The sequence below is a fragment of the Ammodytes marinus genome (assembly GCF_949987685.1).
Source record: "Ammodytes marinus genome assembly, chromosome: 1".
NCBI classification, from domain to species: Eukaryota; Metazoa; Chordata; class Actinopteri; order Uranoscopiformes; family Ammodytidae; genus Ammodytes; species Ammodytes marinus.
The window spans coordinates 11,703,496-11,731,136 of NC_137230.1; the positions used below are offsets into that span (position 1 = coordinate 11,703,496).

The 27,641-nt window shown below is 40.5% G+C and overlaps 1 protein-coding gene across 4 annotated transcripts; it reads right to left on the minus strand.

The window, feature by feature from the left end:
• Positions 1–8,767: 8,767 nt before the first annotated feature.
• ppfibp2a (PPFIA binding protein 2a) lies at positions 8,768–27,588 on the minus strand. 4 transcript variants are annotated; one of them, XM_080026248.1, is made up of 22 exons: positions 27,044–27,588; positions 25,102–25,188; positions 23,823–23,936; positions 21,844–21,966; positions 19,633–19,920; positions 19,279–19,371; positions 17,711–17,822; positions 16,528–16,589; positions 15,729–15,807; positions 15,456–15,571; positions 15,291–15,358; positions 15,142–15,202; positions 14,449–14,596; positions 13,467–13,608; positions 12,467–12,595; positions 12,075–12,225; positions 11,780–11,891; positions 11,412–11,500; positions 11,133–11,255; positions 10,637–10,762; positions 10,326–10,514; positions 8,768–9,951 (listed from the first exon to the last, which is right to left on the minus strand). In XM_080026248.1, exons 1-22 carry the CDS (start codon positions 27,089–27,091, stop codon positions 9,724–9,726), a joined length of 2,688 nt encoding a protein of 895 aa, XP_079882374.1. In that variant the 5' UTR covers positions 27,092–27,588; the 3' UTR covers positions 8,768–9,723. The 4 variants fall into 4 exon arrangements, with proteins under 4 accessions (XP_079882374.1, XP_079882373.1, XP_079882375.1 ...); XM_080026247.1 differs by having other exon boundaries at positions 15,444–15,571; XM_080026249.1 differs by lacking the exon at positions 19,633–19,920 and having other exon boundaries at positions 15,444–15,571.
• Positions 27,589–27,641: the final 53 nt, after the last annotated feature.

Below are 27,641 nucleotides of genomic sequence, written 5' to 3' on the forward strand. Positions count from 1 at the left end.
TGAGGTGACACAGGGCGGGCTCATCAATAATGTAAATGAGCCATTAGGGCATTAAGAGGCTGTCTGTGGGAATGACAGACCACCAGGCGTCAGTGAGTTAATATCCAATACAGCACTCCCTGTCACACATGCCAATGGCTAGGCTGATTATGGACACAAATTACACCCAAAGCATGGCCCTTTTTAACAGTCCACGTTAAGTTTTGAGTTGAACTTAAACTTGAATTTTGCTTTACAAAATAGAAAATATATATATATACTTTTTGATTCAAGTAAAGTCTTATCACTAAATGTATCTTATCCTTATCTTAAATGATTGGCATTAACACATAACATACTGTTATTTGTGTCAGTTTCAAACAAAAAGTGATTAGAGATGATTACAAATGCGATATACTCCTGAGGAGAATTCCCAATGAAGCAGTCAGAGCTCATCTCAGACCGTGCCCTTTGCCTAAATCCATAAGTGCTCCTGGCTGCCACCTGCAACCTTGAGACTCCCCCCTTCTCTCTCCTGTCTCCACTCTTCTCCGTGTCTGCCAATAACAAGGAGCCAGATGAAGTGGCAGTGGGAAGGAAATGTTTACTATGAAATTGGTTTTGTCATCTTTAGAAGCTGTGATCCAAGCCACCGAGAAGAATATCAATGCAATCCATCACGCCATTGATTCCCACAGAATAAAGGATTCAAACTCAACGCATTGAGGTTATTTAAATGAGAAAAGTCTGGTAGTTTGCAGCAAGTTGCCATTTTAAGATGCTGTATTTTCCCATACCCTGAATTCATTTTAGTTTGAAAGCTTTCACAACACAAAAAACAAAGTCTTCCAAAGTGTTCAGTTATGTATGTATAGAACTTTTCTCTGTGTGTGAATTCTTAAAATACAGGCACAGGCTGTTCCAGAACTAGTGGAGATCATGCCTGAAGGATTGCACATGGCTAACTCTGTTGGTGGTGGTGGCAAAGGGAAAAAGGCAAGCTATATTTGTTTCCACCGCCTGCTGCCAGTAGAAATGACTGTGGAAGCCTTACCTTCTTGTGTGCTGGGTGGAAATTCACTCAGGGTGTTCAAATTCAGTTTGGACATCAGTCAGTAAAATTGTATAGGAGTTTAAGTCTCTATACAATAGTCTTGTGTATGGTATTGGATTTTTTTTTTCCTGCGTGTGTGTGTGTGAATAAAACCTATAGTTGTGGTGTGCAGCAATAGCTAAAACAGTATGATCATATGTCTCAGTATGACTGGGCCATATCTTTTCCTGCCATGCCACTCAGTGCCCACGCTCCGCCATGCCATTTCTGAATGCTAGCCCACGAGGGGGCTCGTTAGCCTACTATTACAGATGTGACAAACACACCATAATAGCCCAATTATCCCAAAATGCCAAATTTCACTCCAAAGGAAAAGGAGTGTGTCGTGATTAATGGAGAACACTTAAGGGGGAAGAGTTAGACAACGCTGTTGGATAGGAGAAAATATGTATCAGGCTGCCACCACTACAGATGCTTCCTCCCTCCTGACAACTGCAATTCATTTGAGATGCTATTAACATGCATAATTATGCTAATCAAGCAGTAATTAAGTGCCAATTCATCAGAGACCATTTTTGTCTGTAATTTCATCAAGCATGGCTTGTTTTTCTTGCATATTTCGTTATACGTTATTGCCTAAATGAGGCACTTTCATTTCATACAACAACCCCTTTCCCTGTGTGTTTTTGAAGATTGTAAACAGGATGTGTTAGAAATAGGATTGTATGCTTCACATTTTTACACACACATTATCAATTTAAACACCACATGTTGGCATGAACCTTATTGACAACACAGCCATTAATCAGTTCTTTATGAGCTTTCTGCCCCTGAGGTTAGTACCTCTGGATGTAGGCAGTCAGGAACAAAAAATTGGCATCAGCCAAAACAATTTATCCTTTAATCCCATGTGGTGTATCATAGCGGACGTTAACTGACGCCACATCTGGGACACCCTGCAATGTCCAGACAAGAAACACTGCCTGTCAAAATTAGTTTTGTCTACTCTTGCCTGATGCTGACTATTAGGAACATATAATTCATTGATGATGCTGTTGAATGCTTCTAGGTGGAACTGTAGTTGTTGTTGTTTTTTAGGGAAGAAAGTCCTTAGCGCCACCTTTCCAATGAAACCATGCAAGTCGTGAAAGATTGTAAGATACAAATGGTCTGGGACCCGCCTATCCAGTCAGACACAGCTTAACAGACAATATGTTTTATACATGTATACTGTATATATATTTGCAAAACAGGCTAAACTAACATGTTGGCCTTACCTGTTAAATACCAACACCCTATCATTATCACTGTGTGCATGGTGTTCCAAGGACATCCTCATATAGTGGTCTCCTATAGTCTTGTTATTTTCCCGTACAATTTCATTTTTCACATATATTTTACATGGAAAAATAAATGCATAGAGCTCCCTTTGACAGGTGGAGGGCCGGATACAAGTCTTATTTGCATATTAGGTATTCTGTCATTGCTCTCCTTGAATAAGAGCAGAAGTGAATGCTCTCAAATGTTTCCACTGTCTCTGATTGTTGCTTGTGGAGAGCTTCAGATTAATGCACAATGCACAACGTGCAAATGTTGTTTTGAATAACCAAGGCAGCAGTCTTTCTTTCCTTTAAAAGATGCATTTGATTGATTTTTGAAAACAATGGGAGCCAATTACTTCTGGTACATGTGGTTAACCTGCAGTGGAACAGGCAGTGCAACCCACGGTTAAAAATGCAGAACATACGGTACAGTATGCATGAACCAATCCACACACCATGTCAATTTCTTTTGATACTTTTACTCAGCAGCACTTCAAGAGTGTTTTGCATTCATGGCCTGTCCTCTTTAAAGATTGTCTACTTTAACCTCTGCTGATTGTCTTTCTCTGTTGGTCTCTGTAATGGGCCCCAAAGCATAAAAACAAACCGCCCTCTAAGAGAACTGCAGTCTCAGTTTGCATATTGTAATCAGCATGAACTCAGTTGAGGCTCTAGTTTTTTACTCTGAACAAAAGCTTTAGACAATGTATAGGACGTTAAGATATATACAGTATATTAATGTAATGAAAAGTCCGGCTATTTCCAACAGTCTCGTGATTAAGCACTCCCTTCGAATCTGGACCCAATTTAGGAAGAATTTTGGAATGCAGAATTTTTCACTTTTCAGCCCAATTGCAGCTAATCACTTGTTAACTCCCTCGACGGTGGATGGTGCATTCAAGATCTGGCATAAAAAAGGCTTAAAATGCATCGGTGATTTATTTATTAATGATCTATTTGCTAGTTTTTCTCAATTGACAAAACACTTTGGTATCGAAAAGACACATTTTTTCCGATTTCTGCAAATCAGGCATCTTACACAGAAGTTAATTCCCCAATTCCCTTATAAACCGCCAGCCAATCATGTCGATTTGTTTCTTTCTGTAAACCCCACATTAAAAGGCTCAATTTCTGAGTTTTTCAACCTTATTTCGAAGTTGCATAGCCCCTCATTAGCAGCTATAAGAACCCTGTGGGAGCAGGACCTAGGTTCTGCCTTCACAGATCACATGTGGGATTCAGTCCTGGATCGGATACACTCTACCTCCATGTGCGCCCGACATGCTCTTGTGCAATTTAAAGTAGTACATCGTATCCACATATCTAAAACTAAATTAGCCCGTATGTTCCCCGATGTAGACCCGACCTGTGATAGCTGTAAGAGCGCACCGGCATCACTCTTTCACATGTACTGGTTGTGTCCCACCTTGACTGAGTTATGGACATCAGTTTTTCAAACAATTTCTGAAGTACTTCAGCATCAAATTAAGCCGAACCCTTTCACTGCAATTTTTGGCATTGCACCAAATTCGGGCTTACCTAAAGTGAAGCTGAGAGTACTGGCCTTCACCTCATTACTTGCTCGCAGGGCTATCCTACTCAAGTGGAAAGATCCTGCTCCTCCTTCCCACTCACATTGGATTCGAGACATTATGGCATGTATGAATTTAGAGAAAATACGTTACACTACCCAGGGATCCGAGAATAAATTTGACCGAATTTGGCGCCCCTTCCTAAATTATTTTAAAAAAACAATAATAACTACAGAAGAGTAGCTCCCCCCCCCTTTTTATTTGATTTAATTTGATTTCTTTATGTGTTTTTTTTTTGTTTTTTTTTTCATATTGATTGTTTATTTTTGTTTCTTGTAGTGTATATTTCGTGTTGTTGGGTGTGAGGGTGGGATGTGGGTGGGGTAAATTCGGGAAAAAAAGGGGAAAAAATTTGTACTAATTGTGCTACAATCTCTTTGTTACGAACATTTAATAAAAAAACCTTTGAAAGAAAAAAAAAAAAAAAAGAGAAAAGAAAAGTCCAAAAAGTCTAAAGTTCCTGCATTTAAAGAATTTAGAGGCACCTGCTGCTTTCTTTCTTTAGATATGCATTACTGAACTTGTTTTATAGCGATGATACATTTTTTATTTACCAAATACATTTTTATCATACTCAACAAATCTCTTCATTCTTCAGACATATTTTCCATATTTCCGCCCCTGCTTTGGTGCACGATGCCACTGTGTCTAGTCAGTGTGGCACATGTGAAATGTTATTTGCAATGGCATTCCTCTGTCCAGTTTCACCCAGAGAGTCAGACAGGTGTTGTCATTGGACATGAAAGCCTCTGGTGAGGCATGTCAGTCTTGATCACCCATGATGATGGCCCCAGGGTTGGAAACTGCATCCACTCCTTTGACATATGAACTCTTTGGGGTTTCAGCACTTTATGATACTTTAGGCATACAGCCAGAACAGACATTCAGGTGGACAGGCCAACTACCTTGTTTATCAGAAGGCGGTTATGCTTCACTTATCTCGATTATTAATTAATAATTAATTTGAAATGTTGATCCCTCTCTACCTGCATGTGTCTCAGACAACATAGAAAATGCCCCATTATCTACTCTTATCCCCACGGTGTTTCATTTGAACCTTAAGGTTGATCATTGTCTCAATCACATCATCTGTCCAGTGACCTGGTTTATCCAAATGTTTATCATATTACATTATAATGACATTTAGACATAAAGTCTAGCACTCCTGAAGTTCAAAAGACTGCAACAACACATGATTGATGTTGTGTGAATCTTCCCTTGTATTCATTTAAAGTAACTCAAAGCTTGATTATAGCTGTAACAGCTATGTAATGTAGATTTTAGTTTTATTTGTATTTTTTCAATTAGCTAATTTGTAGTATATCTCATTCTATTAAGACGTGTCCAGTTGAAATGTTGTCTGTAGATAACCAGAGCGGTAACCCAAAGCTCGGTCTTCAGGAGGTTCTCGGATGCCTTAAATGTCTTATCTCATTTTGACTTTATTTGCTCCTGTCTCTCAATACACTTGCCACATTTTTCAGGCAATGAAAAAAAAGCCAGTTCAGAAACTAAGCATGACAGGGATTGAGTTTCCTTGGCTACCAATGAAAAGGCCTCTTTGGCGCCAAAGGGGGGGGGGGGGGGGGGCGATCACAACTAAGCTCTTCTACTTCAGTTCCCCCTAAAATCAAGTCCCATCTTGCTTGTTTTTTGGACTGCGACTGTCACAATGTCTCTGTAGTGACTTCAGATCATGTGCAGATAATCCAAATGTACAGCCCAGGAGTAAAATATTATACAACTGATCCCAGAAAAGGGTTATTACAGTGGATGGACTCAGAAAGCAAACAGGAGGGAAGCAGCTTGGTTTGATGGTGGGCTGGGCTATACAGGATGAGATTGGCTCTGAGGTTTGATGGGGCAGAAGAAGGCTCACGCGGACGGCTGGCTGCTCCTTTTGACGGCATGTCAGTGCTGGCTCGCAAGCTGCTCTGGCGCATCTGGGTGATGCAGTCATCATTGTGGCAGGCCTGTCAGAACAAACTGGTGCGCCAGAGACAGATACAGCTTTAGTGGCTGGACGGAGGGAGTATACAACACATGCACCGCCCCGACATCAGTATGTTCCCCCAAACTGGCAAGCTGGTGGCAAGTTAATGACAGGAACGAGCGGTGACATCATATAAAAACATGATTACGCCCTGCTAAAGACATCTGAGTGAGTCCATAGATCAGACGGACAGGGTGATGACTGAAAGCTAACAACCAATGGCTACTGGCATTACTTGAAACAGGAGCAATGGTAAATGAAAAGTCTGATTTTAATGGGGGAATGTCACCCAAATTTCAGCCCAAAAGAAATAGAGAATAAATAAACATTATTCATTACTCTCTCTCAAAACTCACACACACACACAAATACACACACACACACACACGGAGAAAGAGAGAAGAAAAGAGTTATTGCCAAGAGAGAGTTTGTGTTGCATCACCACTGCTTTTATTTGTGATGGATTTGAATAAATTGACAGTCACAGTGGGAGAATAATGTGTTATTATTAGCAAAAGATTTGCAAATTATAAACGCAACGTAAACCATGATAATTTACGTCCACTTTTGTTTCCCCATACTGCCATTAACAAGCAAGTTGGAAACCAATAAATGTCACAATCGCTTTCACTTAATTAAAACAATAGCTATCATATTACAAGGTAGGATGTCAGTCACGCCACAGTCGCCTGCACATAGCAATTTACTGCTAAAGCGTTATGAAAGTGGGTGACACAAATAATAGCTATTAAACTGTCAGCTAGTGGAGGCTGGATCACATTACTGAAATTAGCTAAGATGCACTATTATAAACAATGCCATCCTCTCTTAATCCTCCCATGCAGGCATACACACGGATAAACCCACACAACAGAGATGAAAAAGCATTACAAAATAGACACACATTTGGAGACATGTACCGCCTTATTAAAGCTGTTTTTAGTTATCTAAAACAATATTTCAATGCATGCCTTTCTGTATTTTTTTGAGATTGATTATTTCATTGCATTCTGACTATTTAGGACTCAAAAAAATGCATGTGATATTACTTGATTCTAATCCCGGACATTCGTCACCCACCTGGTCAATATGAGCCATGAGACTGAGCCCACAGTGTTCGATTAATGGTGTGACATCCTCTCCTGTACATTGTGCTGGCATTTTACCCATGTTCAAATCCGTCCAGCTGAAAGGGTAATTAGGAAATGGGGGTAATCTAGTCCAACAGGCCACATGCTCATGGCCCTGAGAAAGTGTCATTGAATCAAAATAGCAATATTTCCTAAATACAGACAATGCAAAAAGGTAAAATCAATGTTATTATAAAATGTATAAAATAAAACCTTTTTTCTTATCTAAATACTCTGTGGTCCACTTCACACAGTCAACTAGCGCTGGCAGCCCTAACAGCACATGACATATCCACAGGCAACACTGACATCTGCTGGATTTTTAAAAAGTAGTGTTTTTAGAGCCATTTTTTAAAAAAGTGAGTACTGCCTTTTATCATACACTATATTACATACTTCCCTATCGTTAAGAAAAACATTTGTGTATTACAATAACCTCCTTTTAAATCCAGACTTTTGCAAAATCCACTATCCCAATCCTCGCCCCTGTAGCCCTCTAATTTTCATTTAACACGGATCAATTGACTAGTGTTACACACTTATCAGCCGGACTAATTTATTTATGAACCTGTCATTTGTAATCATTGATTAGGATCTTCTCCGTTAGGGGACTAATGATATGCAGGTATAGGTAAAAGATTGCCTAATTATTGTGTTTGGTCTAATTGAGGCTGTGTGCTTCTGGAAAGAGGGTTCAAAGGGGATCTGACTGCTGCCCTGTATCCCTGCACTTCAAGACACGCCAGCAGAATCCTAGTGTATTCGCCAGGACTGAAACTGGTGCAAAACCCCTGTGCACAGTGTCATCTATTGAGAATCCAGCACTAAGTTTATGTAAAATGGAATATAATACATTTAACTGTATACCGTTTCATTTGGCGAATACAGTACAGTAACTGCATAACAATCGCACTACTGTGGTATTTGATTAAGTGGATATTGGTTAATAATGCATATAGGAAGCTATGCAAATGTTACCCCGGTCAAGGCATCCCATGTGCTTGGTTTGTCCTTCGAGCTACAATGTGTTATGACATGCCATTTCACCACCGCTTTAGAATTTCCCTTCAGGGCTCTACATTCACTCCAGTCAAAAACATTAGCCAGAGGTTAAATGGTGCAACACAATCCAGAAATCCTTCATTTGGTTATACCCACTTGTTAAGTAAATGAATTTATTTTGAAAGCCAAAAATGTAATGCACAACATGGCATTTAGGTTCAGTTGAGCAAATAAAGTGTGAGTTTTATTTCCCAAATCGCTGTATCTTTTACTCGTCCATCAGAAGGCGAGAGGCATAGACATGCTTTCTACTTTGTATCGTGGTCCATCAAAAAAAAATCTTCTTTCAGAGATAGTGAAATGAAGCTGGAAATTGTTTGAAATTGAATCTGTATTTTGGATTGTATTATTTTGATGATATAAACAAAATACAGAGAATATTTCTGGGGTGAACAACATTCACTGCACAATGACTATTGTGTATATGCATGCCAGGAATCTGGAAATCAGGCAATGCTCCTAAACACCAGATTATGTTTTGGTGAAATTGGTAAATTATATATTTTTTAAAGATGATAAACAAACATATCAACTGTGTGTAAAAAAAAATTAAGCCACATTTAAATCAAAGCGGTTAATTTTCACCAAAATGAGGATGCCTGAGTGTTTGATACATTTATTTTGATTCTCTCACCAACCCAGTCAAACCAGGATCATTTTCAGTGATGCCAGCTACATTGAATCATACTGTATAGTACAGCTCTACCACTTTAAAGAACCTGGACACAACCTCCTGTACAATTAGTGGGGTGCCAAACATTTTATAATTCTGACCAGTAGTGGGCAGTATTGAATCAACATGCCCATTCAAGATCACAAGTTCCTTCATCAGGAAGTTGATGTCATCTTAAAAACATTAACAGTCCTTTATGACTTTAATCATATACATGATGTTATGCCATTAAAAAGGTCTCACAACGTTAACTTGTCAACTGTCTGCTTTCAAGCTATCTAAAAGTACTGTATGCTATAACTTATATACAATGTACAATAATTCCAACAAGACTAACTGTAGACCCAATGTTTATTATATCACTGTATATTCACATTGATCCAATGAAAGAAGGCAACATCTGGATATGACAATGATAAGGTATAACAACCAGCCTTATTCGAAGGTGCAGGAGAGAAAGTGCACCAACAAGAATTAACTGGAAAAGTAACTGGCGTCAATTATTATGCTGTACAGTAAATCCATAGGCACAACAAGTGAAGGTAATCAATATTCTAAATAAATTCAAAGATACAAAATCGTCAGTAAAATGAATTGCTTTAAAGCAAGAGTATAAGCTTTTGGAATCGAACCGTGTAAGGAATGCAGAGAGCAGCTTTCATAAAACATTTCACACAGTGTCGCCATGCATCACCATTTTAGATGATTATTGTTTACGCAACATCTGGGTAAAAAAATACATTAACAACAATTAGCATCACCTTCTAAACATAGCGTTTTTGCAGCCCATCCAGCAAAAAGGCCTAGTGGATTCATCTTCGGCACATTTCTGCACTCGAATTTCCACTGATTCACAAAGTCACTTAGTGAGCGAGAGGAGGGTGTGGAGGAGAGAGGGTGGAGTTTACCACTGTACTTTTAAAATGATTGTTTTGGGCCATTAGCCTGGGCTTTTATCCCCACTGGCTCCGGCCTCTCTGCGTGTCTGTCCAGGTTGGGGCTGAGGCGTCGGAGTGCTGCAGAGGGCAGGCGAGAAACCCCATTGACTGTTAGCGCTCCACTGTCTATTGGGCAGATATAGTCTGCAGATTCATCAGGCTTCCTCTTTCTGAGGTGACTGAATTGGGTGAACCCAAGCTTCTTTGGCTGAGAAGACAAAAAAATAAAAGTCCAAACCATTAATAAAGTGTTCTTTCATGCTACAACCACAGAGCATTAAGGGTAACACTATGGGTACGTGTATTAGCTGTTAGTTAATTATTACTAGCATTAACTAATGCTGAGTTAATGCATAATAAGCATTTACAAAGCATTAACTACCTAGCATAATAACTGCATTAACTTACCATTGTGCTTAGTTAATGCTTAAATCATTAGTTAACTAAGCACAGTTAATGCTTAACCAAACATTAGCTAACTGTTAATAACTAACCAGTAACGCTAAGTGAATGCTTAATAAGCCTTAATTATTACTTAATTACAAGTGTTATCACATTTAGGTGATAAGATTGTGCTCTCACCTTTACTTTGGCAGTGGTAGTGAGTGGCACATGGCCGGTGGCGTTGCCGTACTCTCTCTTCTCCTGCGTGGCCTGAGTCCCCACCAGGGCAGCGAAGGCAGTGGCGAGGTGGCGGCGCAGCAACGTCTTCTGTGGAGGAATATTTAACAGCAGGGCCAAAGTCTCTGCGCTGAAGCGTGGCTCCAGGATCTGTGGCAGAGCATATTGTCAGCCGATGACATCAACATGTGTAGTTCTCCAGGCATGAAATCTGAGCATGTAATGAAAGTACAACTTAAAAAAAAAACGTGTAGACAAGCTCAAGTACTTACGACCAGGCCACCATGAACGCCGCTGCCCCGTAGATTAGGAGCGTACTCGGCTAGATCCACTGCCCTGAGCCACTCCATCACACGATGGTTCGACCACTGCACCACCTCTGACGGGGAAGGCTGTCTCTGAAGAAGTTAAACATACAAATATTAATTGGCCCAGTATCACCTCCTATCGTACCAATATCTGTTTTACTCCACATCTACATTATGCAAGAAGTGGTCAGAATGAAGCTTGAACAGTACTAGGGCTTTTTAGGAAACAATTGCATGGTAGTAAAACATGCTTTGTGTTGAAAGCATTTCGTATGCCGCCATCTTGTGGGCAACTGATGCAATGATACCTGTTGTGTTCAGTAAAAGACATTATGGCATGTGTGTAACAATTGCTCAAAATGTATTTTCACACAGAATAAAAACATGAGGCCTACATACATTAGATCCTGGCACAATCTAAAATGTCAACCTCCACTCATTCCTTCCCATGTTGGCTCACCTCTTCCCCTGGCCGACGTCTAAGGCAGTTGGGGTTGAATTTGTTGGCATGGAGGACGTGGATGGCACATTTAATGCTGAGATGATGGAGCTGGCTGGTGACCTTTAGAGTCAAGAGGTCATTCTGAGTAAAGAACAAAAGAACAACAGTGAACTTCATGAAGACAAGTTCATACCAACTCACACCTTCATTTTATTTGATGTTTTTCACTATCATGTCTGACAGGCCCCCGCTTTAGTAAAACATGTTTTGCAGTGTGGACGCAGGATTAAGTCTTACCACCGTGAGGTATTGTATCATTCGACCATCGACTCGAGCTTCATGGAAGTGGTCTTTATACTGAGGCAAGCCGATGTCATCCAACCAGCCTAAATGGGTGGGAAATGTACACATTAGTTCACGTCACTAACTTAACTTTTGAAAGCTGACGCAAGTTTCATGCAGTCAGCTGTCAAAACAATTCTCACTCTTAACTACTGGGGTAAGATGCAGGTCCCGGTTTTTCAATGCGAGCTATATATGATTTTATATGATGTCTTTGTTTGCTTTGTGGCAATAGAAGCGCCGCTCACTATTTCTGAATCTAGATTCAAATGAGAACATGCAACAGGGGAAGTTCAAAATATCCCGTGTAGAAAGAGACTTACGGGTGACCCAGATGTGGTCCAGCTCTGACGATTTCTCTATAACTTTAGTGGTGAACGCACTCAGAGCGAGCTGCAGCTTCTTTCTATGAAGCGGATTCTTCATACCCATCTCCTGAGATCAGAAAACACTATTTGTCACGACAAAACTAATAAAAAATTATATTTAGAATAAACATCGGTGCCTATGTATTTATTTTTCTCTGATCCAACATGTCAATATTGTATAGCAGTTATTCATGTATGTTTATCCACTGGGTTAATTAAAAATGTTAAATGTTTTGTTTCATTCACTGACCTTCTCAACATCCTGGGGTGTAGCAGACAGAAGTGTCTGTCCATTTTCAACCCACTGTCTGGTGAGATTGACATACTGGCCCAGGCCATAGTCCTCTAGCCAGCCACACACCTGCTCCTTGGTCCACTGGCTGAATGGAATATTCATATCGCTGGAATAAATGAAGCACACATCAAATCAATCATTCATAAAATGTATTGCAGGTTTTTTTAAAAATGCTCATCTTAATACACACATTTAGGAAGTGTTAGAGGTGGGGACATGGTAGGGGATCCAAACCAGGTTATTTAAAAGAAGCAAAGTGTACTTACTAGCTGACCTGATACAAAACCCTGACACACTTAAAATAGGCAAATTGTACAGAGTGTGGTAGAGAGCACACTGAGCATTACCGTGCAGAGTCATAGGCTTCGGGGGTCCTGGTCAGTCTGGGTCCTGCCGTTGATCTCAGTCCTCCTCTTCTAAACTGACCACCATCTGGATCTGCTGCCTGCAGCCCTCCAGACTGGGTTCTACGAAGCCTGCATGGATGAGGATGAACTCTCTTGTTAACACACTAAAAACTACATTTGATTCTCAAAGTAAAATAATATTTTATCTGGCACAATCAGTACAAACTTTGATACATATGAATAATAAGATGTACGATAAATACTTTCTATACTGTATCTGTAGTCTCCCAGCACTGAAAGTCTGTCTTTTATTACTAACCATTTGGCAGTTTTGTTTTGAAAGTACGATTTCACTTGGTCAGCGTGTTGGCAGGGCCGGTGCAGTCGCAGAAGGATATTTTCTATTTAACTATTTATCTTAACTATTTAGCTTAAATCAGCGATTCTGGGGGAAGCTTGTTGTAAAAGTCACTTTTCGTCATAATCCGTGAACATGTCCTGTTGATAGCTACAGCGGGCCCTTTTTTGTTTACAAACCCTTTGTTCACTTACCAGAGTACGGACAGGTAGCGGATCTTGAGGAGATATTCACTGATTTTGACAAAAAGTGATTTATTTCCTACTCCACGTTTGATATCCTCAATCTCTGCAGTAAGTGCTTTTTGCTTTTTGCTCTTTTATTCTTAATGTTTATTTGTAGGCACCAAAATACAGAGACACATTCTCTGTATGTGAAAAGGTACACGACAACCAAACTGGATAACGTTTTTGATAAGTGTAAATATGATAAGTGTAATACTATTTACAATTTAAATAAACATATTTATATTGTTTTTGTTATAAACGTGTTGTCTTTAAGATATACAATAGGCTACATGTATACATGTATGTTATTCAAAGTTAGTTCAATTTATTGTTCAGTTATCCCTTTGTATATCCTACTTAGAGGTCATCTGTGTTGGTGTATGTTTGATGTATCGATGTATTTCCCCACACTCACTTTCCCCAGAGTTTCTTCAAGCTCCTGTTATTCTTCATGTATTCTGGTGAACCCAAAGCTCGCTGGCCAGCCTGTGTGTTTGCTCCAGAATGAGCGGGGGAGTTATCACTTGAAGTGCTGTCATCAACTTTCTCCAACTTCCCTTTAACAGGTCACAAAAAAAACCACAGTCAGTGTATTGCTACTAAGTGGTTCAACTTAGATGCAAAAAACTGTAAAGATGCATTTAATTATATATAAAAATGGAACGTTTACTAAAGTAGACGTAGCCTTCGCTGTTATTTTGCCAAATTAAAAGCATTTCAATGATGGTATCTTTGAAAGAAATTAGGCTGTCTACATTTATAGTGCCCTGTAGTTGAGGCACTGTTAACGAGAATAAATCTTGATGATGATGATGACTGAGTAGAAGGCAGTAAAAACATTTTTACTCTCTCTCTCTCTTTTCATACCAAACAGAACATTAAGAGCTAAGTAGCACTAGTTTGGTGGTCTGCCTTTTCACAGTGGTTCATTCATGAGAGGGTAACACAAGTCACGGACCATTGAGTTCAGAAAAATAATTCATCGGTTAATGCCCCATGAAAAAATGAAGGGGTTCAAGAAGTTTTATATTACAAGGTGTGATCTTTATGATATGGGCTGGAGCAGAGAGAGAGAGAGAGGAGGCAGGGTAGGGCTCTAGTCAAGAAGCTGGTCTGTGATGCTGAGGAAAGGGTGGAGCTGGGATGAGTGTGTGGTCAATCAAGGCGAGCAAGAGAGAGGGTGTGTTTGGAAAATAAATTCTATCCCATGATTCATCTGTTCTGTCAGGAGGAGCCTCTGCAATTAGCTGTGATCAAGGTTACAGTGGCGGTCTGGCCAAAAGGGAATGGGCTCGTGGGAAGGAATACTGCATGGCCTCACGACTAAAATCCACAGAAATAGCCACACAGCTGCAACAACCTGTAACAGCAACATAGTTAATGTGTCTATGCTTTACTTTGGCTGGAGTCTCCATCTTCACTCCCATCTGGAGACCTTTGACTCTGGACTTCACTGCTGCTGCTGCTGCCGTCTCCAATCCCATTCTGCTCCGACAGAGAGGGACTCACAGGCAGAGTCTGACATCTGTTGTCAACCAGGCCAATCTGGATTAACCCACACACACAGTTACAAAGAAAGACGAGCGAAAAAAAAAAAATGTATATATATATATGAACAAAACACTAAAACGTTCAGACAAATGAGCACACTCTGAGTTATTTTCTGCATCAATCATGTAAGACATCATAATGTTGAAGGTGGAGTCAGTAATACTGGAAAATGCTTGTTGTCAAAATGACTTTTTGTCAAAATAAGTGCATATCTCATCACGATCCGCTACCTTCCCATACTGTATGTGCACTGAAAAAGAAATTCAGTGTTAATACAGCATAGACTCTGTATACAGGTATGTATGTAAACAAAGGGGCCACTGTAGCTTTCAACATACCCATTTACAGAGCACAGGCTGTGTATTCACACATTTTCCAGCACACACACAGGACAGGTTACGGATCGCAAGGAGATATTCACTGATTTTGTCAAAAAGTTATTTTGCAAGCATAAGTAAGAAGCATTCTACATAATTGCTGACCCCACCCTTGACTTGTACTTTAGCAAAATAAAGGATTGGAAGCATTCAAGGTTATACCTTTTGTAAAGGTCCGTTTGTTAGGTCATTCATGCTACTTGACAAAGTCTGTGGTTCTGTTCTGAGAAGATAGAAGCACAATCGTCTCAGTAAAATCCCAACTAAGAAATTTGAATAGTCCATTGACAAAAAAAAAGCTTCTTCTCTACCTGGAATCACTGTCCTTCTGGACAGATGACAGAGATGTTTGTCTGGAGGAAGAACTGTTTGTGGAAACCTGCGATGGGCAGAGAATGCAGTCAGACAAACTGAAATGATCATGTTCATACAAACAAAGAACTTGAACTCTAGTTTGTACTCACTACAGACTTAACATCATCTGACTTTGCACTGGCAGAGTCAGTATTCTTCTGCATGAGGCATTGCTCTTCTTCCTCACTGCTGCTGGATGGAGTCCTGCCATTGGACAATGAACGAACAGCAGGTGGAGCTAAAGTGACAAACAGAAGAAAAATCTTCACCTCAACTCAAGCATTGGTATGCTTTTATTTTCTAAGGAAGTGCGGTGGCTTTGTCAGGGCTTTTCTCAATCGGTGTTTGAAACATGAGACACGCACAGATAAAGGAGTAAATAAGCTGATGATTACCTTGCCTTGTGGTGTGAGTGACCTCTCTGAATTGCCTGCACTGATTCAAGAGCAGAGTGAGCTCTTCAATGCGTCGGTCCTGAAGAAAGTAGAGACATTGAGAGGCGGGGTTGCAAGGCCAACAAAACCAATTTAGATGTTTATCTATGGTTAGGAAACACACATATGAACTCTCTGCTTCGCTCTATTACTGACCGATATTCCACTCAAAAAGGTCCCTCTATCACCATATGGCCTTTACATCAAAGTGGTGGATAGGGAGGGGATTGACACAGGGCCTGGCTGGAAACGTTAGTTGTGGTTACCAGCCGCATGGAGTGTGTGTGTGTGTGTGTTTTTTGAAGTGGTGCCCATGCCTGGTTTTGCCATGGGTCTCTTAATGCAGCTCACTCCAAAATTAGGCTTGGCAGGTCCAGGGCCTACTTAAGTGTGGCTTTGCCTGAAATGGCTCGCCTTGGGGCTGTGCGGACGTGTGTGTCTTCTCCTCGTGTGCCACATGTAGGCCCCGCGTCTGCAAGTCTTTAAAGTCCAAGATTCTCAGAGAGAGGGAGAGTACAAAAGCCCCTCTGTACTATAAATGGTTTGAGGGCGGCGCCTCTGAGAACATCTAAAAACGGTTAACTTTCAACCTTTAGAACACCAGCGATGGTTAAAATTACTATATGCAGGCCAGTAAGACACTTTGCATTGATGTAAACGGATGACAACACACATGCCTGCTCTATCCAGCATAATCACATGCAGCTGTGTTGACCAGAAGGAGAAAGGATAGGTTTCAGGCAGACCACTGGAAACTTACCTTTTCATCATTGGCAGCTACCAGGGATTTCATTCCAATCCTAAGCCTCTGCAGTTCCTGATCTATAAAGAGAAACACCACACTTTATTATTAATCTTATATAGGCAGCTGTTCATCTCATATACATGTGCATTTGCTATAGACAAATATTGGCATATGGTTATTTAGAAAGGAGGGGAAGATGAAAATACATGCTAGCATGTTGTAGATGTATTACTCAGAAGAGTGCAATTGAGACTAGACTTGCAAATATGTATTTTTAGATGCAGCCAAGCCTTTTTATATGCACCATTTTTTTTTTTAGCTTTAGCCATTTCAGCTTTTAAATACATTGTCCCACAATACATAGACACTTTCTTCTTAACAACTGCAGGAATCCAGGAAGCATTATCTGGTTAGTGAGAGTGACTTATAGTACTCGGTGTGTATCTATGAAAGAGAAAAACAAAGCAAGACATACTATATACGTACATTTCACTTATTGCTTTAACTGCATAGTGTGAAAAAAGAAATAGATACATTGCAGATATTATCCATACTATTCTTTGTAAATGTTTCTTTTTCATATGTATGTTTCTTGACCTTTTCCAGTGCTTGCTTTTTTCATTCTTACATGCTCTGTGTATTGCTATGCACCAGTATACCAAGACAATTTCCATGTGTGTGTGAAAACTTCATTTAGCAATATTCCTGATTCCTATTTTGACATTATGCTTTTACAAATCCATAAAGACACTGAAGAAGCCAAAGGGAAGAGGAGATAGTGCATCAAGTCATGTTGGAACCTGGTTGGTTATTGTGAAAGCTGGGCCCTCAGAGCAAAAAGGAAACCAAGGACATTAAAAGCAATAGGCATGTCTGGAGAAAAAGGAAATAAATGAAACATTGAAGACAGACATGGCCTGTGGGTTTAAGTTCTGTTCTGGCTCACAATTAGTGTTTTAGCCTCCTGCTGTACATCAGAGAGCGAGAGAGAGAGAGAGAGAGAGAGAGAGAGAGAGAGAGAGAGAGAGAGAGAGTGTATTAAGGGCCAAGATAGACATTTTTCCCATAGCTGTTACTGCAAGTTAAGGAATGCATAAAGGAGTAATCGACTGTGTCACCTATGGGGCTAGGTAAACTGTCATTGAAGGAGAGGCTGTTGTTGGCAGATTGGTTGAAGCTGGCTGGATGCTTTGCTTACCTCTGTCCGGGCTCTCAGGGGATAGAGAGGGTCTGGCCAGCAGCTGAGTGTGCAAGCTCTGGATCTCAGCGTTCTTACTGAGCAGAAGCTGTTGAAGGCCGATCATCTCTGCCTGTGGGTGACACACACACACACACACAGCGAGGTATTTAAGCAGAAATGGACTTTGTGTGCCAAAAGACAAACACGTCTGTTTAAACATGCACAGCTAAAAGCTCTCTCTCTCTACGTTCACAAAAACAAGACATGTACAGTACATGCATCATTAATTAAAATACCAGCACACAAGTCCTCACTTGAAATGTTTTGATATTGATGTTCCACTCCACAACTACTATCTATATGTAAATCACCCACAACACACAGCATGCACAGAAATTTTTCTTCTTTGATTTTTTAGAGCCAGCAAATGTTACGGCACTGGTTTATAGTTTGTTTTGAAGTTAGTTACAGAGTATAAGGAAAAAACAGATAAAGTTACGTTTTGGCTGATCTATTTGCCAGTGTGTGCTTTCTGTATATAAAGACGTGGACATTACACTATGTGCCTCATATACCAGATCACACCCCTAGTTTACTTTTATCAAGATAGTATTCCACACTGGTTTATTTAAAAAAAGAAAATGTAGAGTAAAGATACATAGAGCCACACATATAAGCATGTATATAGCTGAACAAATATGCTATGTCATTGCTGTACCTAATTGATCTTGCATTTAGATTTCCCTTGCTGCATTAAAATAATATTCATCTAACAATACCAAAGATATAAACAAAGAGGAGAAACAAGGAAGATATGTCTGTATTTGTTTGCATTTGTTCATTTTGCAAATTCTGGATAAACATCTAGTAGATGGAGAGATGCCAATAGGATATTTGATGGGCTCTTCTAAAAAAATAAAAATAAAGAACTGCAGATGGTAATTTGGTAAGACTTTGAATCATACAGTATTGAGAAACACACTGCTCAATAAACAAAGTGGAACTCCTTTCCCGAAAGACCAAAAGGTGGATAATAAAAACATTAAAAAATATATTTTCCAATGTGACCCTAATGCCAATCATGCAATCATGTTGTGACTGACAACACTTGACAGGGTTCGTTTGTTGTGAACACATGATACTAGAAGTGAAGTAGCGGTTGTGTCTCTTAAACCTCTGTATCTATGTCAATTGTATTCACATAGACAGGTGGCTATTGTATGAGAGGGGGAAATAAAGCAAGACAGACAGAATAATGGGAGAGATTACTCTATCTCTAAGACATTAATGCAATTGGATCATGCCAAAGTATACAAGTGGAACATTTAAATAAAGAACTAAGCCATCATCAAATCTATTTCGACAGTACTAAAATAGAAGGTGAAATAGTCCTCAGACGTCTAAAAAAACAACAAAGGTGTCCGCGAATACGAGACAGTGTGCAAAAGGAATGACTCACTGAACTGGCTGGAACATCGGATTGGACAGCATTTAGGAAAATCGAGTGGACAGTGGAATTTGAGGGAAATGATGGTGTGTTGCAAAGTCTAGTCTAGACAGCAATGAAATGAAAAGCTTTATTTTACCTTTGTTGCCTTGAGTTTCTTCTCATACTGCAGCTTCTGATCCTCCAGGTGCCCCACTTTGTCCTTGAGAATCCTGAGCTCTTTAAATAGACCCTAGAACAGAAAGGAACATTTGAGAACAACATATATCTATTTCAAATATGCAGGCAATGTTAGGGATCAATTGTGTCACACACACACACTAACAGAAAAATACGATTGTCTTTGCGATGTTTTTTCCAAACAGTGACATTGAGTGCTGCTGAGGGTTATTTGGTGAGCGCTCGGTTTGTTTACGTCTGAACCTAAACATTACACACACTGCAGAGAGACAACCCATGCTGCACACAAGTCATGCAGGCGGGCTGTGCCTACACTTTCTCCTCCACAGTGGTACAGCTGTTCCCCATCAGAGCTACCCTCTTCCAGGCTGTGTGTGTTCCCATCTGGAGCCTCTTCCAGTGTGTGTGTCAGTATCCCAGAGGTTCCGTCACAGGCCGGCCCAGACTCTGAGCCCTGCTGGCCTTCAGTGGACTCACCGGGGAACGCCACCGGAGAGCCGCTGTCACACTCCAAAGCCTTTTTCTCCTGGATCTTGCTATTGATCTCCTGTTGAAACCTACACATTTGCTCCTGCAGCTCACTAATGAAATTCACAACAGTCTGACAGACGAGAAAGAGAGGGGGAGGAAGAAGAAATGAGAGAAAAGTCTGAAAAGAAAAGAAGAAATACTAACAGTTTGAATATGTCTGTGTTTGTGTGTAAAGAAAAATCAATATTTTCCTCCACCCCCTGTCAATCTGATATGTTTAAATCCTGACCTTGAATGCACTCGTATGCACTCCTGTGAAACACACATCCATGGCTGGTCCTATAATATACTGACGCATATGCCCAGTTTGTCCCACCTGGTGTGCATAATTTGTTTTGAAAGTGTTCATTGTCTTGAACTTCTCCCTAGCTTTGACCATACCTGTTCAAACATAGTTATGTGCCATGCATATCGTTTTCTTTATCAAATTGGCAGTTGGTAGCATTGAGTAATAGCAAGAGGGGGGAGTAGGTTTGCCATATCCGAGAGGTGATCCGTGCCCATGTTCTTTCAGAAAGAGTGTAAACAGCAGCCGAGTTATGTATGGACTGTGGATAGAGGAAGTCTCACTTGGGGTCCAATACAGTGGATATGACAGATGATATGGAGTGCCTCCCTGGCTAAATTTAACTCTGAGTTTCCTGGCGTGTTTACTGAATGTGTGTGTGTGTGTGTGTGTGTGTGTGTGTGTGTGTGTGTGTGTGTGTGTGTGTGTGTGTGTGTGTGTGTGTGTGTGTGTGTGTGTGTGTGTGTGTGTGTGTGTGTGTGTGTGTGTGTGCGTGCATGTGTTTGTGTAGTAGAGGCAGCACGTGGTAGGCCAGTAAGGTTTTCAAAGCAGATTTTTTCATAATATCCTTAAGTCCAAGCAGCTGTTCTGGGGAAAGTTCGTGCACATGATGAGAGTAGGATTAAGAAGTGCCTCATGCTAAAGCACACCTACATCTATATGTGCTCTTTCTTTCAGATTTGTAATACATATCAAATTCCTGTAAACACTTCCATGTTGTCACATAATTCTTCTTTTTTATTTTACTTTAACTTTTTTGAGAACGTGTCTCCCTTTAGAAAGAGGTGCCCTTTTTAAGAATGGCTAAGTCAACCTTTACCAATCATTATTAACAACAACGTTCCCTGGGCTGAAGCCTACACACACTCATATTTGGACTGCCGTCCACCATGCCAGCTCTGCTATGCCTGAACTCTTTTAACCTGAGGACACAAAGGCTCTTTGACCAGCAGTGTTTTGACTGTAACTACATGCATTACGGTATCCTGTCTGCTGGCAGTGCTGCTTTCCCTGCTTCCCCTTTCTCCAATTCATATGGTCACCAAATGCCCATGATGTCTAGTGGTAACCAAACACACCGGCCTTAAGAAAATACATCATTCAGTTTATACTGACAAAGAATTTAAACTCCTTGGAGGCTTTCTTTCCTGTAGACTTTGCCTAGGAACAACACAGCCGGGGTCCGGGTAAATATTCCCCTCAATCCATCCCAAAAAAGTGTTTATGGTCTTCCATAAAATCAGCAGCTGACTTCAAGGTTAGATCCATCACAATACCAGGTAGATTTCTGTGGGTACCATCCTTATTCCTGGCAGAGTTAGGCTCAATTTTCTTAATACTTAAGTAAGACAGAACTTCCAGAGGATTTTAGCTAAACGAATTCCTTCATGCTAATAGTCCATGGTTGAAAACAAACTGTAAAGTATTCTTGGAATAGGTCATTCGCATTTACAAAATTGCTTATCAAGAATATCAGGTTTAATTGCGGAATTCATAGGAAAATTATTCATAGTTCAGACTAAGGCAACTGTGCAATAAAATAATGAAAATCAAGTAAATCAAGTTCAACAGGTAGGCAACTACTCAACAAGGCAACCTTGTTCTGATGTGTACATAACAGCTTTAACAACTTTCTGACAAACAACACAGCCACACACTTACATACTTTACTGTATAGGAATAGGCATGTTTTGACTCTGTTCCTACCTCTGCTTTGTGCTGCCTTTCTGCACCATGGCTCTCCATGTCTGCCAGCTTTATTTTCAGGTAGGACACCTCCCCCATAAGACTCAGCTTCTGGCTCTCCAGTGACGTCCTATGCAGGAGCTCCTGTCATCAACGACATACAGCAAAAGAGCATGAAGCAAAAAAGAACAGACAGACAGGTCAACACATGATAAGTACATTGATACACAACACTCAATACTTACTCAACAAAGGCAACATTAGGCATAAGGGACAGCAAGCTATCCAGTGCTGTAGCGACAGTCCCCTCACACAAACCCACTGCTTTCAGACGCTGTTTGAGTGGCTAAATATACACAACCCATGACCACTATTTATAATGCCTATTTCACAGCCCGAGAGGAGGGAGGGGGGAAGGGAGAGGTGGGGTGGGGAGTGGAGGGGTGGTTGACCAAAAGCATGCAAAACAATTCACAGAAAGAACATTAAAATAGCTTTGACAGGTGCATTTTCCTCTCACTGTGAGCTGCTGCCAATCAAAAAAACCCAGGTCTGGTGCGGAGGGAGTCATGAGTCTGCAGTACAGTTCTGTGTGACTATCCATCCTGAATGGCTGTCAGCCTTGAGAGTTAAGCCGGGCTATGATGGCAGATGTATTACTAATTGTGGTTGATGTCAAGCAGGTGCTAGATCACTTAAAAAGTCCATGAATGAGCATCTGAGGCATGCAGGCAAACAGTACGCACGTATGGATTCATCCATTTTTAAATCTCTGGCTTCGGAAAGTATCTGGGCTTCTTCTCGAGTGCACATGGAAAATATTAGAGCTTTGTCACCAGGAAGAGATTTACGGCTCAGGTCCAAAGCCTCATAATGACCATGTCTCCAAGAAAGCAGCCCTCTAGCATGCCCTTTGATACACTGCACACATACTGTACATACAGCACTGCACTCAGAAGTACACACCAAGCATACATTTCACAACTCCTAGGAAAGCCATCAGACACATTCCTGGCACTCGTGGAATAAGCTACCATAGGTTGACAACGGTCAACTTTGAATGTAAATTTCACAAGAGCAGCGTTCTATGAATGATTTACAATTACTCTTTGTAATACCTGGTTCACCTTACTCCAACGTCTGCCAGCAGCAAAGGATGGGTGCGTTTATTCCCCTCATGGATGCAATGGTTTCAAGTGTCTTGTAGTTTCAGAAGATTAAAGTGTTACTTTACATCCACTCCCTTCAGAGCACTGCGTGGCGTTTAGCACAGTCTCTGTTGTAGACTCCAAGTCAAAAGTAAACAGCTGAAAGTTTCATGCATGCACTTCTGACTCTCTAAAGGAGCACCACCCCTTATCCTTTCTCCCTCCCATCTCTCCACCTTTTTCAGCTGTCCCTCCTTTACTAATTTGTCCCTCTCTCTTTTCCTCTTTTGTCGTCTCTCTCTCTCTCTCTCTCTCTCTCTCTCTCTCTCCCTGTGTGAGTGGGTGAGTGTGCACGGACCCAGTAGTTGTGGTTACAGGTTGGAGGGGGGGAGGGGCGTGGCCAATGTGATGTGTAATCACAGTAATCACCTGCCCAGACAGACCAGCCTGGCCCTGCATTAACCAGAAATATGCCCTGAGACACTGCCCTGGAATTATTATGAGCGTACTAAATATTTCTGTTGTCAAGGTAATAGGCAGCCAGATACACTGGATTATTCGCAAAGGAATTCTATTCCCAGGAGGCAGCAATCATTCGCATTACATTCTTTAGTTTATGAGAAAAGATTGGTTCTGCAGAAGACTTATGATTTAAAAGGTAGATGGACAGTCTGGGGCCCTGTCATAATTCATTAAAACAAAAACAAAAACAACAGTGTAATAAAAGCCCTGGATGTATGCAGGTGAAATTCAGAGTTTTCCTGAGTTTGGTCCAGTATAATACTTCAAGCATTTGGTATTTAGACAGTCCAATGTAAGATGTTTTGTTATGAGGTCTGTAAAGCTGTTTACCTGCTGTAACATCTCCTCTGTGGAGTCGAGTTTGTGTTGATGCTCCACCAGAGAACTCTCTAGATCGTTGATCTTGACCCCCTGAGCCTCCACCTGGTCCGTCAGCACACTCACCTGTGTGTATGTGTGTGTATGGACAAGAAAGTTATTTGACATGAGAATCTTTTTTTCTGCGATTAAACTGTGTATCCATCATTTAGTTTGTACAATTTTTCACAAAGCTACAGCACATGCCTCCTGGCCAACCCATTCTAGGCCTCCGACTCTCTCTTTGACTACAGAGTTGCTCTCAATATTCATTAATATCAGTTATTTTCATGTTATTCCTGTGCTCATTCTGTATTGAAATGTCTACATGTGCGCCAGATCAAACAGTGCAAACATTTCCTTTGAGAAGAAATGAATGCTCCTTTGTGCCTCAGCAGGTTCTAGCAACACTTCAGTGGCTGCAGCTCCATCAGCAGGATACATGTCGAATGTAAATCTGCAGAGAAACCATTAAGACCACATAATAGCTAATCACTTGCTAAGAGGCAGTAACAACCGGCCCACTGGTGCCAATTTTCCAAAGGAATGTTGAGTGTGAGGCCTGCAGAAACAAACAGGGCACCTGCCCTCACATACACACCTACACGATACAGCACCATGGTAGTGCTAACTAGCCTCAACCTGTCTGAGATAAGCACTTGTTCAGCAGTCCTGATAACTTAACACTCACATATAGATACGCAGACAAACACATCACCTGAAACAAGATATTCTAGTGTCTTAACGGCACCCAACCTAGATTTGTCATTGTTGCTTCACTCATGCATTGGAAGATTACGCAACATTTACAACTAAGTATCTAAGATCCACCTTTGCCCTTTCTCCTTCAATTCTTCCACTCTCTCCTCTGACACTGTTATGTGATATAGACACCATTTGGAATCAGTTCCCACTAACAGTGTGGTGTGATATGTCCTCTTTTATGTGAGCAGGCTCATATCCAATGGCATGGATTCACCTTTATACTGTAAATGGATGTACAGGCGGGCATTAGGTTAGATGTGTATGAAGGTCATATAAATCTTAAAGCTGTACTACGCAACTATGTAACAGGTGGTCCATTCATTGAGTGCTCTTCCATGTCCTTATAAGTAGCTGAATAGTTATCAATAGTTTGTTTTTGTTTATATATTGTTGCTAGAACTACATTTCCGATTTCATGTTACAAAAAAATAACAAGACAGAGATAAGTTTGTTTTGTATTTTGCATGCTAGGAGTGACTTATCTCACCTGCAGAATTAGCGACTCCTTGTCTCCCTCCAGACGTGATAACCGCTCCTGGTAAGACTCACTGTTTCCGGATGAATGCTGGTTTACCTTAGGAATAAAGGTCAGCTATTAAGTTCAGTCAGTACTGACAATACAGAACTATTACCCAGTGGGTCCAATGTTGTTTTCCTTCAGTGAGGTTGCAGCCTCAAACACATTCACACAGATGTATGTAGCCACACACATAACTCACAGAGTCATACTTCCTATTGTGTCAGTGGATGGTGTGTGGAGAAGCCTGTAAGAGGTTTACCAGTCCTAATCCAGCATTAAAAGTTTTGTACACCATTCTCACCGGCTGATTAGCGGGGGGAAAAAAATGTCTTAAGCTCAGAGCTGTCTGCGTAGTCAGGGTAATTTTGGGACACCAGTGTGCAAGGGAAGTAAAGTGCAACCAAATGAGCTCAAACGTTTCAGAAATCCAGGCTTTCAACCACAGTGACGGGAACATTATGTAGTCCAACATCCATCATCCTGAGCCAGCCAGCTCAAGTGGTTTGCAATAATTGTAAAATACCATTAAGCATTTAATATACTCTTTGCAACCGTCTTTATCAACACAATGTGTGTGTTTTGGCGAAAAAATATTTGAAGGTACAGTATGCATGGTTGGAGTGGTAATAGATATCCTCTAACTTAACGTTTTGTTTCTGTTAGCATTTGATTCCTTCCTCCTTCAGTTCAGTATCTGGCAATATAGTAGGCCCTGGCTTACTTTAAATTGTGAACAGCTCTCTTAGTTTTTGCTGTATGCTTTATTATAATCAGACTTTCAGGTTTTCAGCAATAATGGACTACACAGTAATGTAAAAGATCCCCAGTGATCTAATGAGCAGCACTGAAACTGATCCTGAGGAGTTACACTGATTAACTAATACAAAAATGCATATCCATTTGTATTTCATTCCAAAAATAAAAGTCCAGACTTCCTTTGTGAAACTAAACAATTTTCATGTTGGTTGACACTGCCAGAGAGCTGTTTATTTGGTAAGGCAGAAGAAAATGCTTTTGTATTTTGTTTCGTCACATGGTATAATTATTTTTATTTTTTCACATCTTTATATCTTGCAGAACTTTGTGTATTTGGCTTGAAACAGAAATGTTTACTTTTTATACACACTCACTTACTTTAAAAAAAATGTATCCAAAGATATACTGTATCTCTAAGCAAAGATGAACTATTCTGCCTGTATAGGTAAAATGCAAAAAACCGCTTCAATCTATGCTGTATAAATGTATAACCTAATGGAGGCAGTGAGGACTAATGCATTCTAAATGCAAGCAAGATGGAATGTGGGGTTCAAAGGTCCAAAGACCCCCTATGGGTTCAAGTGGCACAAAATGAACTCAGCTGACATGCACATCAATATATCTTTCTCTTCTTTAGCTTCATAACCAGCTTGTAAGACCACAACAATTCACCCACATTTTACACAATCCATTAAAGCCTATTTTAGCTATTGCATTTGTGCATTTTTCAGTTTTTATATAAAAAAAAAGTTTATTTTGGAGACTATAGCTCGAAAGTCTCTTACTGTAATGCTCTATCTGGAAAATATTGTCTTTAGAGACGATAATGAAATCTGACCTGACCAGCAGCATATACGTATACAAATTATGGCTGTTATTGGTAATGCTGCTACTGATCTTACATCAATGTTTCCTGTCTACTAAGACCTTGTAGAGCAGAGTGCATGTTTTGCAAATTCTGCAGCACACCTCGTGCTCACTACTCACAAACAAAACATGTCTTCCTCCCAAATTATCTCCCCTGGCAACCATAATTATGTCATAAAAGTAGCTACACCACAAGAACAAAACAAACAACTATAAGATCCTTTGTGCAATTGTTGGTGCAGTGTGAAGGTATGAAGAGCAGACATGCAAGTTGAGAAAGACTCACCTTTTTAAGCCAGGCAAAATGTTTGTAGAAATCAATATCATACTCCATTCTGCAGGCCCATTGTTCCTTTAGTCTTAACGTTAGGTACTAACAGAATCTAGCCAATGTTAACAAAGCATCAAGGAGGATGAACAGATACCACAATCCACATCAAGATAAAAACAATGGCTATTAGCTGGGCTGCACTCTTTAGCTCCCTGCATCCAACTGTTCTCCTTTTACAGACCCTCCATATTGCAACAGTACTGAGAGAAAGAGCAGAGAGGACCTTGGTCCGTGTGGTTTGGAGTCTGGGCAGCCTGAAACTTTTAGCGCTGAGCCGAAAAACTCAAAACTATGCCAGTTGGCTGCAATCCCTTTCTTTCTTCTCTTGACTTTTTTGTACCTCTTTCTAAACTCCCCCTATTTCTCTCTCCTGCTTATGCCCTCTGCAGCATGTTCAAACTGCTTCAGTATCTACCATATCTCTGTGTTGTACCTCTGTTACTAAATGATCTCTCATCCCTATCTGTCCTCCCTTTCTTTCTCCAGTACCTCTGTCTCTCTCTCTTTCTCTGTCTTTCTGCAGCCCGTTCCCTCGCTCCGTCTGAAGTACCTC